This window comes from Euprymna scolopes, chromosome 11 (genome assembly GCF_053919585.1).
Source record: "Euprymna scolopes isolate OS-2025 chromosome 11, ASM5391958v1, whole genome shotgun sequence".
Classification (NCBI taxonomy): domain Eukaryota; kingdom Metazoa; phylum Mollusca; class Cephalopoda; order Sepiida; family Sepiolidae; genus Euprymna; species Euprymna scolopes.
In genome coordinates, this window is record NC_136492.1 from 3,116,321 (window position 1) to 3,130,973 (window position 14,653).

General features: G+C 33.6%; 2 protein-coding genes across 8 annotated transcripts in view; one reads left to right on the forward strand and one right to left on the reverse strand.

Moving 5' to 3' along the window:
• The window catches only part of LOC145287731 (mRNA export factor-like), a 52,600-nt gene that overhangs the window by 34,183 nt on the left and 3,764 nt on the right, over window positions 1-14,653 (reverse strand). For 2 of the 7 annotated variants that reach the window (XM_080135488.1, XM_080135487.1), the window contains 3 exons: window positions 5,785-5,858; window positions 4,797-4,892; window positions 1,579-1,671 (listed from right to left, as the gene is read on the reverse strand). In XM_080135488.1, coding sequence (XP_079991614.1) covers window positions 1,579-1,671; window positions 4,797-4,892; window positions 5,785-5,858 — 263 coding nt within the window. Of the gene's footprint in view, window positions 1-1,578; window positions 1,672-4,796; window positions 4,893-5,784; window positions 5,899-13,077; window positions 13,230-14,653 lie in introns of those variants that run through there. The other 5 variants (XM_080135489.1, XM_080135490.1, XM_080135492.1 and 2 more) reach the window with 4 other exon arrangements.
• LOC145287733 (deoxyribonuclease TATDN1-like) overlaps window positions 13,501-14,653 on the forward strand; it is a 53,309-nt gene continuing 52,156 nt past the window's right edge. The window contains exon 1 of the mRNA XM_080135495.1: window positions 13,501-13,683. Within this exon, the coding sequence (XP_079991621.1) occupies window positions 13,629-13,683 (55 nt within the window). The 5' untranslated portion in view covers window positions 13,501-13,628. The remainder of the gene's footprint in view (window positions 13,684-14,653) is intronic.

Genomic DNA, 14,653 nt, shown 5'->3' on the forward strand with positions numbered 1-14,653 from the left:
CTATATATATTAATGTATGCATATATTTGTTTAAAAAATTTTGTCTACCAAACTCCTGTCAGTTTTTGGTCTACATACATGAAACTTAATACAAATACAGGGTATTCAAACCCATCCGAAACTTTATATTTGGGTTTTAGCCAAGGAAAATCGGTGCAAAAGTGTAAAAAAAATCTTATAAAAAAGGGAATTTGCCAGGTGAAGGTCAAGCGACGCCATTACGAATATGCATACGTCCCGTAATAGCTATTGGTTCCGGTTTTAATTTTTAGCAGCAAACATGCCTTCATGGCTGAGGTGTTAACGTAAAAAAAAAAAAAAGTAAATCGTAAGCTAAACGTTTTGGTTTCAATTCTCAGTGGCGGCACATGATTCATTTTTCTTTTTAACTTTATAAATCATTACCATATATAGGGTTCAATATAATAAAATAAGGAATACAAAATCTGCACTAATCAAAATATCATATTTAAGCATATTTTACAACTAGGCAATGTCGGGCGGCCTGCTAGTACAGATACATAACTATGATGTGTATATATTATTTGGCAACAATTCAGTTGTAACCTGACCTTTTTTGTAGATATACATCGTCAAACTCTGAAATCTATACAGAATTTTGTATAGAACTCTTTAATCCACAGAGGTATTATGTTCTTGTTCTGTCAGCCATGACAGGATAGAACAATAAAGTAATTCTTAATTGCATCACTAATATCACCAGCACTGAGGATTGAACTTTCAACCACCAGACGTATCATTTACAACTGAATTTTACTTAGTACTTTATCCGTTACGCAACGGGTTCGCAAATGACACCAACAAACCCGATAAGCAGCAAAATCCCACCCCTACACAGATCCCCAGATGCAAGAAAGCCTATTAAAATCATTTCTTCCCTCAAACTGTTGGACTTTGGAATTCCCTTTTGTGTTCCTGCTTCCCTGACGGTACTGAAATGCAGAAGTTTAAGTGTAATCTAAACAGATATCTTGCTGCTCAACTCCCTACATAGTATCCCTGCAAATTATGTCCCAGATAGTAGACCCCTACATCAAAGTGGCACAGTGCTTTGTTTGGGGTAAAAATGCAATAAAAATTTTTAAAAAGCTGAAGGTTCAAACCTCAGTGCACAAGGGGGAGAGGGGATACTAGAAACACAATTTGCTATTTACTTAAGACACAGTCATCGATTACAGAATGAGAGAATGCTAAACCTGTGAATAAAATTAACGGTTCCGTTAATTCCATAAGGACTCCCAAGTTCGACAAAATACACTCGAAGACAGTTGGATGTTACATCAACCGAAATGTTGTACGAATAAAACTCAAAATGAGACGTGTGCATCTTGAAAACGCGTGTGCATGTTAAAAACATTGAAAATTGTGCAAACTTATAGTTAAGAAAAAATGGGGAAGGTAAAAAAAAAAAAAACAGAAAAAAATGGAATGAAATAACTTTTATCAAGGGGGTGAAAAAAGTGGGGGGGGGGAGAAAGGGGGGAGTGAAAAAAGAAAGGGGGGGGGGTGAAAAGAAAAGTGAGAGTAAGAAAAACTAAAAAGTCAAGAAATGCTTACATCGCTCCAATCTGCATCAAGGATGGCTCCTGTATGCGATTGTTGTGCTTTAGGAATGGTTTGTCCATTGGCTTGAACTTCCCAACATCGAACCTGAAAATTAAAACAACTCATTAGATTTCATTGCTAACATGACAAAAAAAAAAAAAAAAATTATATATATATATAATCAACTATACAATGTGTACACCTCTCCTATAGCCACCCCCACAACGGGACTGATCATAACCAAACCTGGCATGATGATCTCCGACCTAGGGATGCTGCACACCATTTTTCAGGGGCATATTTAGTGTAATTCTTCAAACTCCCTCACCTAGGGATGCTGCACACCAAGTTGGGGTTCGTCACCATCCTAGGGGCCACCACCATGGTGCTGGCCAACATCTTTGTGAATTTGAATCAGAATACCCTCCTCCACCCCCATCTCCTCAACCAATTAAACAGATGTTAACGATTGTGATTCTTTGTAATTGTTTTAATTTTTATGTGTAACAATTTAAGTGTCAACTTTGATATAATCTATTTGCTTTAATCGTTTAGTCTTCAAGATGCGGAGATGATTCTTCTTGCATCCGAAGCTGCTTCAGTCCCCGTATCCAGATTCATCGGCAGACAATTTCAAGAGCTGACCTGGCAGCACTTAAGGTCAGCTATAATTAAAGAATTTAGCAGTTAAAGAACGGTGGATTGATGAGATTCATAGGGAGTAGTATATGTAACAATATAAGTGTCAACTTTCTGCAAGGGTGCCATGAAGTGTACAGCAAAGTCCGGCACGGAGTGCGGGTATCTTTGCTAGTATACATATTAAAGTGAGAATGTGTGTGTGAGTGCATGCGTGAGGACAACTTTCAACCTATCTACTTAAATTTTTGATTTACATACTTGAAATTTGGTATATAGGGTATTCAGACATGTGAAAAACTAATCCATTTTCATCTGGGAAAAAGGGGTTGCTAAGGAGTCAAAATTGAAAAATTGGTATGCGGAGGGGATCATCGGATTTTTATCTGTCAACTGTTCACGAATGCGCATTAGGGTAGGTCGATTTTGGAATGGTAACATGGCGAGGGTTGGGAAAGTTGTAATTTAACAGAAAAACATGACCACATGATATCTTTTTCCGTTAATTTTTGTTTATCGTTGAGGAAATGACTTTAAATGGGGAAATAATTTATGATTCTACTACGATAACAGTGTTATCAAACGATGTCAAAACTTCAACTAGGCATTAAAACAAACGCAAGATTTCGATGAAAAACTTTTTTTATCAGAAATATTCATGCTCATCTAAAAATAGAATAGTTAAAACATGATATACTATAAAATATATTTTTTAAAATATACTTAAATTTTTTATTTACATACTTGAAATTTGGTATAAAGGGTATTCAGACATGTGAAAAAGTTTTTAATCTATTTTCAAAGGTCAAAATTGAAAAATTGGTGCTTGTGCGGTCATCGAATTTTTATCTGTCACTATTGTTCTCATCTTGAGTTATTTGTGCAATGTTTCGGTTGGATTGGCCTTCGACATTCGTAAGGCATGTTGGAAAAGAAAGAAAAGTTACTCCTTTATTTTTCAAAATGCCTTACGAAGGTCGGAAGCTACGTCGACCGAAACATTTGATGATGTATGTGTTCTATTTCGGATCATGAGTAGAGGTCAGACCCAGAAGCTTGTCAAAACATGGAGCCTACACCAAGACGAGAGCTATTTATTTCAGTTGATGCCAGACAGGGATCAGAGCACTGATGATGTAAAGATAGAAGCTTGGTTTTGGATGCATTAAAAGTAACCAGCCACGTCTTCCCCCACTGTACTGTGCACTCAAGATCAGAGGAGAGCGAATCAGAGAGAACTTTGTCATTTACAGCCTTTGATGTGTTGCCATAGATGGTCGTGTCATCAGCATAGATGTCAACAAATGATTTAAGTATGTGTTTTGGGAGATCATTGATGTAGATCAGGAAGAGAATTGGGCCCAGGATGGACCCCTGAGGGACTCCAGCATTAATACTGAGGGCCTCTGATTTCTGTCCATCAACCACTACTCTTATGAGCCTATCAAAGAGAAATGATTTAATTGAGAAAACATTTCCAGTTATACCGTAGCTGGAAATCTTGTGAAGTAGGCCCTTATGCCATACCTTATCGAAGGCCTGACATGTCAAGAGTAATTGCCCTAGAAAGGAATCCTTTGTCGAAATTCACTAATCCTATAAGATATAACCATTATTACATCTGCTGTACAGAAACCATATTGCGTGTCACTAAGGTTATTTCTGTTGAGGTGGTTGACTACTGTTTAATATGGATTCCAGCAACTTACTCATGACACACAGGAGACTTATTCGTCTGTACTGAGAGGGAGATGACTTATCACCTGAATTCTTTAATACAGGGCATACTGATGAGGTTTTCCAGGGTGTTGGAAAGCACTTCTCCTTAAGGCAATGCTTAAACAGTTTTGTAAGTATGGGGGCAAGTTCGGGTTGAAGCTTTTTCAACACTATAATTGGAATGCCGTCAGAGCCAGTTGCTTTACTGGAATCAAGGTTCTGGATTAACTATAGTATTAGTATATATGAATTCAGCACCATGGAAAACCACTATATAGACATACATATCAAGTTTTTGAGTAATATGAAAAAAGATCTTCAAAGAAGCTCCTAAAAGTCCCAGAGGGATGCGAACCAGAATTTTGCCTGGGTCATCCGTACTGGATTTATATTAAGAACAATGGGCTCCACATTTTGGCCAGGTTTCAGAAAAATCTAATGGATAGATTTAAAGTTATGGGGCAAAAATGTCATTTTTGGCCATTTTTGACCGCAACAGGAATTTTTTGCAAAAAAAAAAAAAAAAAAAAAAATTTTTTTACTGTGCACATCTATTTAATGAAATAGAATTTGAGGCAAAATTTCATGAAAAACTAATGGACAGTTATCTGACAATTGTCCGGACTAACAGACGCACAAACAGACGCCACCGAAAACATAGGTCCCTCGCCAAAAAATCGGGGTACTTACACTCACATGAACAAGTCTCAGTTTTTTTCTGTTTTGTTTTTCTTATTTCATTTTTTATAAGGAAATTCAACGTTATGTTTAATACTAGGCAATGTTTGGTACATCTGCTAGTATATATAACAAAAATACAAGTTCAATCATTAGTGTAAATTATTCTAAGAGAGAAAATGGTTTATACTTACATTATTGTCCCAGCTTCCAGCAATGAGATATGTGGAAGGCAAAGTACTTGGGCTGAATTTAACAACGGTAACACTATCGTCAGGTGGAGAGGTTACCTTTGTTCATGCGGAAAAAAAAAAAAAATTTATCAACACGGGTATAAAAATTCTGAATTTTTTAGATGATGGCTGATAGTTTAGATTAATTTTGATCGGACTATTGTTCTCACCTTGAGTTATTTGTGCAATGTTTTGGATGGATTGGCCTTTGACATTCGTAAGGCATGTTGAAAAAAAAAAGATAAGTTACTTTATTTTTCAAAATGCCTTACGAAGGTCGGAGGCTACGTCGACCGAAACGGTGCACAATTAACACTCAAGATAACAACAGTCCAATCCAAACAATACAAACGAGTACATAAATTTATGTTATCGAAAGATGTAAAAATGATTACAGTGGTTGTATCCACATAATGAGGAGGGCATGAGAAATATACAGTCAAGTGAGAGATGAGGGATTTTAGTTTATTATAAATCACAACTAATAATATCAACCACAACCTAACACAATGGTGTTAGGAAATAAGAAAAACAACCCGAGCATGCAGGGTCCTCTTCCACAAGCGAAAATATATGCCGACGCAATCCTCTACTTATATATAAGAGCTAAGTACGTCCAAGTATGGAATACTGTTGCCACATCTGGGCAGGAGCTGCTCGAAGTGTCCTATCCTGCCTTGACAGAGTTCAGAGTTCAAAATAGACTTTGTAACCGAGTGGGGGGGGGGATGCCCTTTTTTCTTTCCTGCAATCTCTTTCCTCTCTAGGCTACGAAGTCTATTTTGAACCTTGTCAAGGCAGGATAAATTGCGTCTAGCAGCTCCTGGCCAGATGTGGCAACAGTACTCCATCCATGGATGTACTTGGCTCTTATACAGTTGCCGAAAGGTTTTTCACAAGCGAGTTAGAATGATAAACTATTCCATGACGGTGTGGTAAAAACACGCACCTCAATATCCTTCATTGGATTAAAACTTGCTGTATTTGTTCCCATAAACATGTTGTTGCCATCACCACCGAAACCTGTTGTGGCACCAAAAATGTTCATTATTTAGAAAAACACCTACAAAAAACAAAACAAAAAACAAACAAACAAAAAAACAAAACAAAAACAACAAAAAAAATGCTTTAATTAAACAGTTTTCAACTGTGTCATGACTGACAACATTTGACTAGTGTTAATGAAAAATCATATTTGAAAAAAAATGATTTTTTTTTTTTTACACATTTTTGTGCTTGTTAAGATAGTCAAGAAATCGATTTTTTCAACTGCTGTGTTTTTAGTAGAAAACGTTGATCGCTATAACAAATATTGCAGCCATAAACATGTCATCTAAAATATTGATTTCAGGGTTATGTCCCCTGTGTATGAACTCTTCATCTACTTTATAATATCTAAGAAAAATGCAATTTTATCCAATTTTTTCATAAACTTACTTTTAACTAAATAACTTTCTAATCAATGATTTTGTCATTTTTGGATATATTACTATTTTCGGCATGACAAATTATGTAATATTGTTTGTTTAAAACTTTTATTAAATCGATCTGTTGACTATTTTAACACTGTTATTTTCAAATATTTTGGTTTCAACAATTTTTTTGATTGCTCATCTATATAATTATAAAACTCAAATGACCTTGTAACGAGTGATGTAACCCACTTTCCAATTTACGACATCTGGTTGTGCATGCGCGCATAAACGCAAACAAATACACACAAATCGCTTCTTTTGCAGATTTTGACCTGCGCACTGAAATATTAACGTTATTTCAAAATTATTATTTAACATGGGAAAAGTTATGATTATTCAGGAATATAGACTTGTAATTTTTTTTTAACAAAAAAAAAAAAAAAATCGAATAAAAAGGGTAGTTTTTTTTTAAGTACCCATTTAAAAATAAAAATTTTATTTTGATAGAATATACGCTTTTTTAATGAAGATGTTAAAAAAAAAAAAAAACTGAAGTTTACATTTTCAAATCTCAACATAAAATTCAAAATTACACTTATTTAAAAAAAAAAAAAATCTTTATGATGTTCGTACTCATCACATAAAGATGTCATATTCCAAAAATCACGTGGGTTTGGCTAGTAACTTTTCTATTATGCTGATAAACGAAAATATTTAGTTATCAAAGGTTAACTAAAGATAAATTTGTCTATAGAGCCCTGGTCAGCATTAGGTAGATGAGAACAGTAGTCTGATGAATCCAAATTATACGAATGAGCAATCGTTTAAAATTAAACAAAAAAGAAATAATAATACAAAGCATAGTTAGTGAAAAAAATTGAACAAATAAACAGATGAACAATTTTGGGGTAATTTTACCCCTATATTGACCCCTAGAGAGGGTAGCCAAAATTATCCCAGAAAATCCATTCTGGCAAAAAATTTACTTTCACCATGACTAATGTTTCTGCAAAATTTAAAAAAAAAAAAAAATCAAAAGGAGTGGTTATATTGAGAAAAGCGCAAACAAATGAACAGATGACCAGGAGTAAATTACTAGGTTCAATCCCTCTGTCGGGAGACCAACAAAAATTTAGAAAGTCAATCATTTCTGTTCATTAAAAAATAATTCGAAAATTTAAGCCTGTAAAGTTAAATATTGGTTGTGAGTAAAGTAATCAGCTATGTTGTTACACCTTCAAAACTAACGTGGCTCATCATTTTATTCACAACTAATATTTACGGTCACTTTATTTGCTATCAAATATCAAAAGATTTGCAGTCATAAAAAATTTACTTCGAAACTCGTTCTTAACATAGAAAGGGATAGTTTTATTAAGTATTTTGTATTTTCACCTAACAATGTAATAAAAACAAAAAAAAAATATTGCAAAAAACTGAATATAACTCGAACATTCTATTTGAAGAATAGCACGGTCCATAAACTGCACAAGTACCAAAGATTTTAACGCAAATACGTCACAAAACGCTTATCAACAACCTTGATTCCAGTAAAGCAACTGGCCCTTACAGCATTCCAATTATAGTGCTGAAAAAGCTTCAACCAGAACTTTCCCCCATACTTAGAAAGCTATTAATGCTTCCCAACACCCTAGAAAACGTCATCGGTATGTCCCATAGTTAAAAATTCAGGTAATCTGTCATTTCCCTCAGTAAAGACCAATCAGTCTCTTGTGCATCATAAGTTGTTGCAATCTGTGTTAAATAGAGAAGTAGTCAACCATTTTGGCAGAAATAACCTCAGTGACATGAAATATGATTTCCATTCTGCTAGATCTACAGCAGATGTGCTAACGGTTATATTTTATACGATTATCGAATTTCTCGATGGAGGCTTCCTTCTCGGGCAATTGCTCTTGACATATCAAAGGCCTTTGATAGGATATGGCATACAGGTCTAGTCCACAAGATCTCCAGCTATGGTATAGCTGCAAATATCTTTTCAATTATTAAATCATTTCTCTCTGATAGGTTCATACAAGTAGTGGTTGATGGGCAGAAATCAGCTCATAATATTAATGCTGGAGTCCATCCTGGGCCCAACTCCCTTCCTGATCTACATCAATGATCATCTAAATAACATTCATTGACATTTATGCTAACACTACCATCTATGGCAACACTTCAAAGACTAAATAACTAAGTTCTCTCTGATTCTCTCTTCTCTCATCTTGAGCACGTGGTGCAATGGAGAAAGAGGTGGCTGGTTAATTTTAATGCATCTAAAACCAAGCTTCTTTCTTTCCAATCATCAACGCTCTGATCCTCGTCTGGCATCAACTGAAATAAATAGCTCTCGTCTTGGGGAGGCTCCATGTTTTGACAAGCTTCTGGGTCTGACCTCTACTCATGATCTGAAATGGAACACATACATCATCAAATCAGTTGCCAAGGTTGCTAGAAAAATGGTGGAATCGTACCGCTCCAATGAATATCTCACTTCCAAGGCAATTCTCTACCTGTATAAGAGCCAGATAATCCAACAATGGAGTACTGTTGCCATATCTGGGCAGGAGCTGCTAGTAGCAGCTTATCCTGCCTAGACAGAGTTCAAAATAGACTCTGCAGCCTAGTAGAGGATACCCTTTTCTCTTCCCTGCAACCCCTTTCCCACAAGAGAGACGTTATGAGCCTGTCTCGCTTCATTGTTTTTTTTCGTGGCAAGTGCTCCTGCGCTCCAATCATGGCCCCCCCACTTGCAAAACTTTCACGAAAAACACTTGTCTAGACGAAACCACTATCAATAATTTCCCCTACTCTCTACCTGTGCCTAAACCTAACCCTACTCACTACCTAAACCTAACCCTAACCCTACTCACTACCTGTGCCTAACCCTACTCACTACCTGTGCCTAACCCTAACCCTACTCTCTACCTGTGCCTAACCCTAAACAGATTCCATGAGCAAAAAAACTGCACGCCTGCGGAACTCTTCTGTTTCCCTGTTTTCCAGCTGACTACAATATCTTCAAGTCTAATGTAAACAAGTTCTTGACTACAATATGGTCAATTTAATTCATTTTTATTTCGGACTATTATTCTCATCTTTATTAGTTGTTTTTTTTTTTTTTTATCTTTTATTGGTTTGTTTATTCACAACGTTTCGGCCAACTATTCCTCTGGCCTTCGTCAGGTGGTAACCGCGACGGATAGGAACTTCGAATCTCCTAACTGCTTTCTCAGCCATCACTGCCATCCATAGTTGTTGTCGTCTCACCACATTTTGACCAATTAATCTCTGGCACGCTTTGGGTGGGATTGAAACCGCTATCTTCAGTTGGCCGAAACGTTGTGAATAAACAAACTAATAAAAGATGAAAAACAACTAATAAAGATGAGAATAATAGTCCGAAATAAAAATAAATTATATATATAATGCTCATCTCAAAAATGAATTCCAATTAAGGAATAATATATATATATATATATATATATATATATATATACATATACAATATGGTCGTCTTCAAGTTCGTAAAGAAGTTTTTGATGAACCGCCCCCTTAATCCAATTTACCAAATTCTCACTACTAACGATTACTACGATACTATCCCATTGACTACCATACACTCATTAACCCTTATCCTCGAGTGGCCTCTGGGCCTAATTTTTAAACTGTATTTCCATTTTGAAATAATTTATGCTGCCAATGATAACGTTTAATCATATTTTGCTTTTTTTAACTATGACGTTTGTTCGTTTTTTTTTATCAAATTGCTGTGGGTGTTTTTATTTTACATTTATTTCTGCTAAATAGAATTTCCGAAGTAAAATGTAATTATGTTTTTTTAAATTAAACCTAAAACTAATTGTGTTATATCCTAGTATCTATTTTCCAAATCTTTATGTTTTTAATTTCCTTTTATCATACACAAGTGCAGCTTTAGGTGTGTCAGAAATTTTGTGAAAATAGTGAATAATTCCACCCCATCTTTCCAAGCTTATAACTCCTCGAAAAATGTAATTCAAGCCCTAATTTTATTTATTTATTTTTTTTTTTTTTCAATTAAAAGAGCAAGGTTTCATTAAAAAAAAAAAAAAAAAAGTTTTTTTTTTAAAAAAGGTTTTTAAACTTCGGACTTTACAGGTAAATTTCTAAAAAACAGTACTTTTTTTTTTGTTTTAAATTAGAATATATTATTTGACATTTTCTCTTAAATTTGTGATATATAACACTTTGGTACATTAATTATTTACTTTTTAATAAACATTTCAAAACAGGAGGCGTGAATTATTCGACCCCCTGTCTTTCCAAGCTTATAACTCCTCGAAAAATGTAATTCAAGCCCTAATTTTTCTTTTAATTAAAGGAGCAAGGACTAAGGTTCCATTTAAAAAGAAAAAAACAAAAAAAAATAACGTGGTTTAAAAAAAAAGAAAAAGGTTTTAAACTTCAAACTTTACAGGTAAAATTCTAAAAAACACGTTTTTTTTTTTTTGTTTTACATTTGAATATATTATTTATTGACCTTTTCTCTTCAATTTGTGAGTAAATTAATTATTTACTTTTTAATAGACACTTGAAAATGGGGGGGGGTGAATTTAAAAAAACGTTTGTCTAAAATATTATATTCGGTTTATTGGAAAGAACATAAAATTTCACATTGACCCTGAAAATATCGTAAAAATAGAATCAATAGAAATATTTTGATAGATTTTTAAAGTTTAAAAATTGAAAAATATTGAGTTCGGAAAATTCATTACTGTTTAAAAAAAAAAATATTTCTATTACTTTTAAAACAACTGTAATAGTTTATTTTGGAAGTATAATCCATAAAGAAAATAAACAACCCACTTTTAACAGAGAAATTACGAGATTTTTATATTTTATTCGTAATTTCGTGTTAGGGGTGTCAAAAATTCCTACAAAAATTCTGATACACCTCGTGCAGCTTCGATTTCAATAAACATTCCATTAAAAAAAAAAAAAAAAAAAGTTAAATTTAATTATGAAAGAAAGAATGGCTGGTTACTTTTAATGCATCTAAAACCAAGCTTCTCTCTTTACATCATCAACATTCTGATCCACATCTGACATCAATTGAAATGAATGGCTCTCGTCTTCAGGAGGCCTCAAGTTTTGACAAACTTCTTGGCTTGACCATTACTCCTGATCTTAAATGGAACACGTACATCAAATCTGTTGCCAAGGCCGCTGGAAAAATGGTGGGATCTTTCTATCGATCCGGTAGATATCTCACTGCTGATGCTATTCTCTATCTATATAAGAGCCAGGTACGTCCAAGGATGGAATACTGTTGCCACATCTGGGCAGGAGCTGCTAGAAAGGACTTGTCCTGCCTTGATAGAGTTCAATATAGACTTCGTAGCCTCGTAGGAGATGTCCTTTTCTCTTCCTTGCAACCTTTATCTCACAGAAGAGATGTTGCGAGTTTGTCTCTGATGTATCGTTATTTTCATGGAAAGTTTGACTGAGCTTCAATCTATGGTCCCCCCTCACCAAACTTTCACAAGAAACACTCGTCTGGCTGTAAACACTATCAATAATTCCCCCCCACTCTTTATCTGTGCCTAAACCTAAACGTAAATTCCATGAACAAAGCTTTTTTCTTAAAACTGCACGCCTGTGGAATTGTCTTCCGTTTTCCTGTGTTCCGGCTGACTACAATATGGTTGTCTTCAAGTCTAACGTAAATAAGTTCTTGATGAGCCGTTCCATATAAGTTATCAACTTTACCAAATTTTCATTACTAATGATTACTATAACGTCCAATTTCTACTGTACACTCTTTAACCCTTATCCTTGAGTGGCCTCTTGGCCTTGATAATGTGGTGATGCCTATGTAAAAAAAAAAAAAAAAAAGTCAAGTTTCACACAAACTGACATTTTATAAATTGCCACAAACTATTTACATGACATTTTGTTTTTGCAATAAAATTGCTTTTCTAGAGTTGCAAGGAACACATGTCGATATAGTTTATATTTGTGCTACTTGAATTAAAAAAAAAAAAAGGTATTTTTTTTAGATTAGGTCCACCTCCAAAATTTTCTTTTAAATGACTTTTCTAGGTTTTCTACTATGCTGAATACGGAAATCGCATTGAAATTTTGCAGAAATAAGTAGTTATCGAGATATAAATCTGAAAATTTACCAAAAATTAAAGTATTTTTTTTTTAATATTTAGCTTCATAACAAGTCAAATATATATATATATATATAAATCCATTCACGTGAAATCACCTTTTTCTTCACCCTATTCCCTCTGCTTCACTTTTTGTTATCAAGATCTTTGACTTACTTGCAGTTTCATCAAATACTTTTGTATGCAAAATCCGATCCCGCATTTTGCTAATTCCTACCCTCTGATGAGAAGGAAAGTATTTCTTCGAAACTCCGCGGATTAAGGACTATCCATTTATTAAGTGTTTCCTTTTCAAATTAAATATGTTTTGAACTCTTTTTCAAAGTGTTTTTAACATGTTTTATTAACTGTTTGCTCATATATATATATATATATATATATAATTATTCGGGAAATATATAGACTTGTAATTTTTTTAATAAACAAAAAAACGAATAAAAAGGGTAGTTTTTTTTTTAAGTACACATTTAAAAATCAAAATAATTAAAAAAAAAACACGAAACAAAAACTGAAAGTAAATCAAAAATGGCACTAAAAATAGAAACAGATTACATCAATCAAGTTCGTTGTTTAAAATTAAATGTTTTTCTTCTTAGAGACCGATTCAAATATTCCATTTTTTTTTTTTTTAATTAAAAATAGACTTTCTGATATTTAACTTACTTTCCTTTCATTCAAACGGAGCAATAAATATAAAATGTCAGGATTACCGGGAGAGAAAAAACAAATCACTCTCGTTAGATTAAAAAAATAAATAAACTACTGATCACGTTGGAAGGATGAAGTTTTGTTTTACGTCTTGTTTTCAATGTCGTAAGCGACCACGGACGTGGCCGTCATAAAATAACTAGAAGCAGGCCTGCCCACTGAGAAATAACGTCATGCTTGAAGTACAAACAAGCAAGATCTGTCCATAATGAATGAACGATTTTTACAAAAAGCATTAGAAAACTTAATTGCACAGAAAAAGAGCAAAAAATAAGAAAAACGATCTTTTACTGAAACTGAACTTAATATTAAAAAAAAAAAAAAAAAAAAAAGATTACGGTGGTCTAGCTCCGGAACGAGATCTTTTTTCTTTTAATGACATAAGCGGCAGGAAATGGAAATGCCGGAAAACAGTCGACCACGTGGTCGTTGTAGTTGTTTAATTTACATTTGCAGTTTTAAAAAGTTTTTCAGTTGCCATTTTTTCAAAATATTTTTTTTACTGAATGATTTTAACGAAAATTGTCGCTGCAAATATTAGAAAGATGTACAAATTTATCGGTAGGTTGACGTCTTTCTCAAATTTAAATTCGAATCGAAATTAATCCATTAAAAGACGTTGAGCGTGACAAGTTGTCGACTTTGGCCGATAAAAAGGAAAAAACTAAAGTACTTTTAAAAGGTTTTATAATTTATCAAACACTTTTGGATTGTGTCGGTAAAATCTCGCGTGTGCGTTGCTCCAGAATATGTAAATTTGACATTAAATACGCAGTTATTTTTTATGGTTGTTATGCAAATAAGATATCCGAAATCTTTGGTTTGTATTACTGTACACAGATTCGAAAAAGTTGTCAAAAAACAAATATATAACAAATAAATATTATCAAAGGCAAGATAAGTTACTTTTCTACCAAACTGGATACATTTTTTTTATTCAATGTAACATGTTTAATCAGCTCGAAAAACATGCAGTGTTTACCGATGTATTGGAAAATTCAAAATGGCGCCCGACACTCTCTTTAGCATGGTAAGTTTGGGAAAAGGTGTTATAAATAATAAACTAGACAAGATACTATTAAAAAACACCGAATATATGTCAACTTATGTCACGGTAACAATAACATATATTGAGCGAATTTCTAACAGTATTTTGTCTAGTTTATTATTTATAACATCTTTTCCTGAACTTACCGTGTTAAAGAGAGTGTCGGGCGCCATTTTAAATTTTCCAATACATCGGTAAACACTGTATGCTTTTCGAGCTGAATAAACATGTTACATTGAATAAAAACACGAAAAATATATCCAGTTTGGTAGAAAAGTAACTTATCTTGCCTTTGATAACATTTATTTGTTATATATTTGTTTTTTGACAACTTTTTCGAATCTATGTGTACAGTAATACAAACCCAAACTTTTTTTTATTAAAAATAGCAGTTCTACTCAATGAATTTTCGTAATTTGTGGATATATTACCATTTTCGACATGAAAAGTACTGTTTTTGCTTTAAAACATTTTAAAAAATCG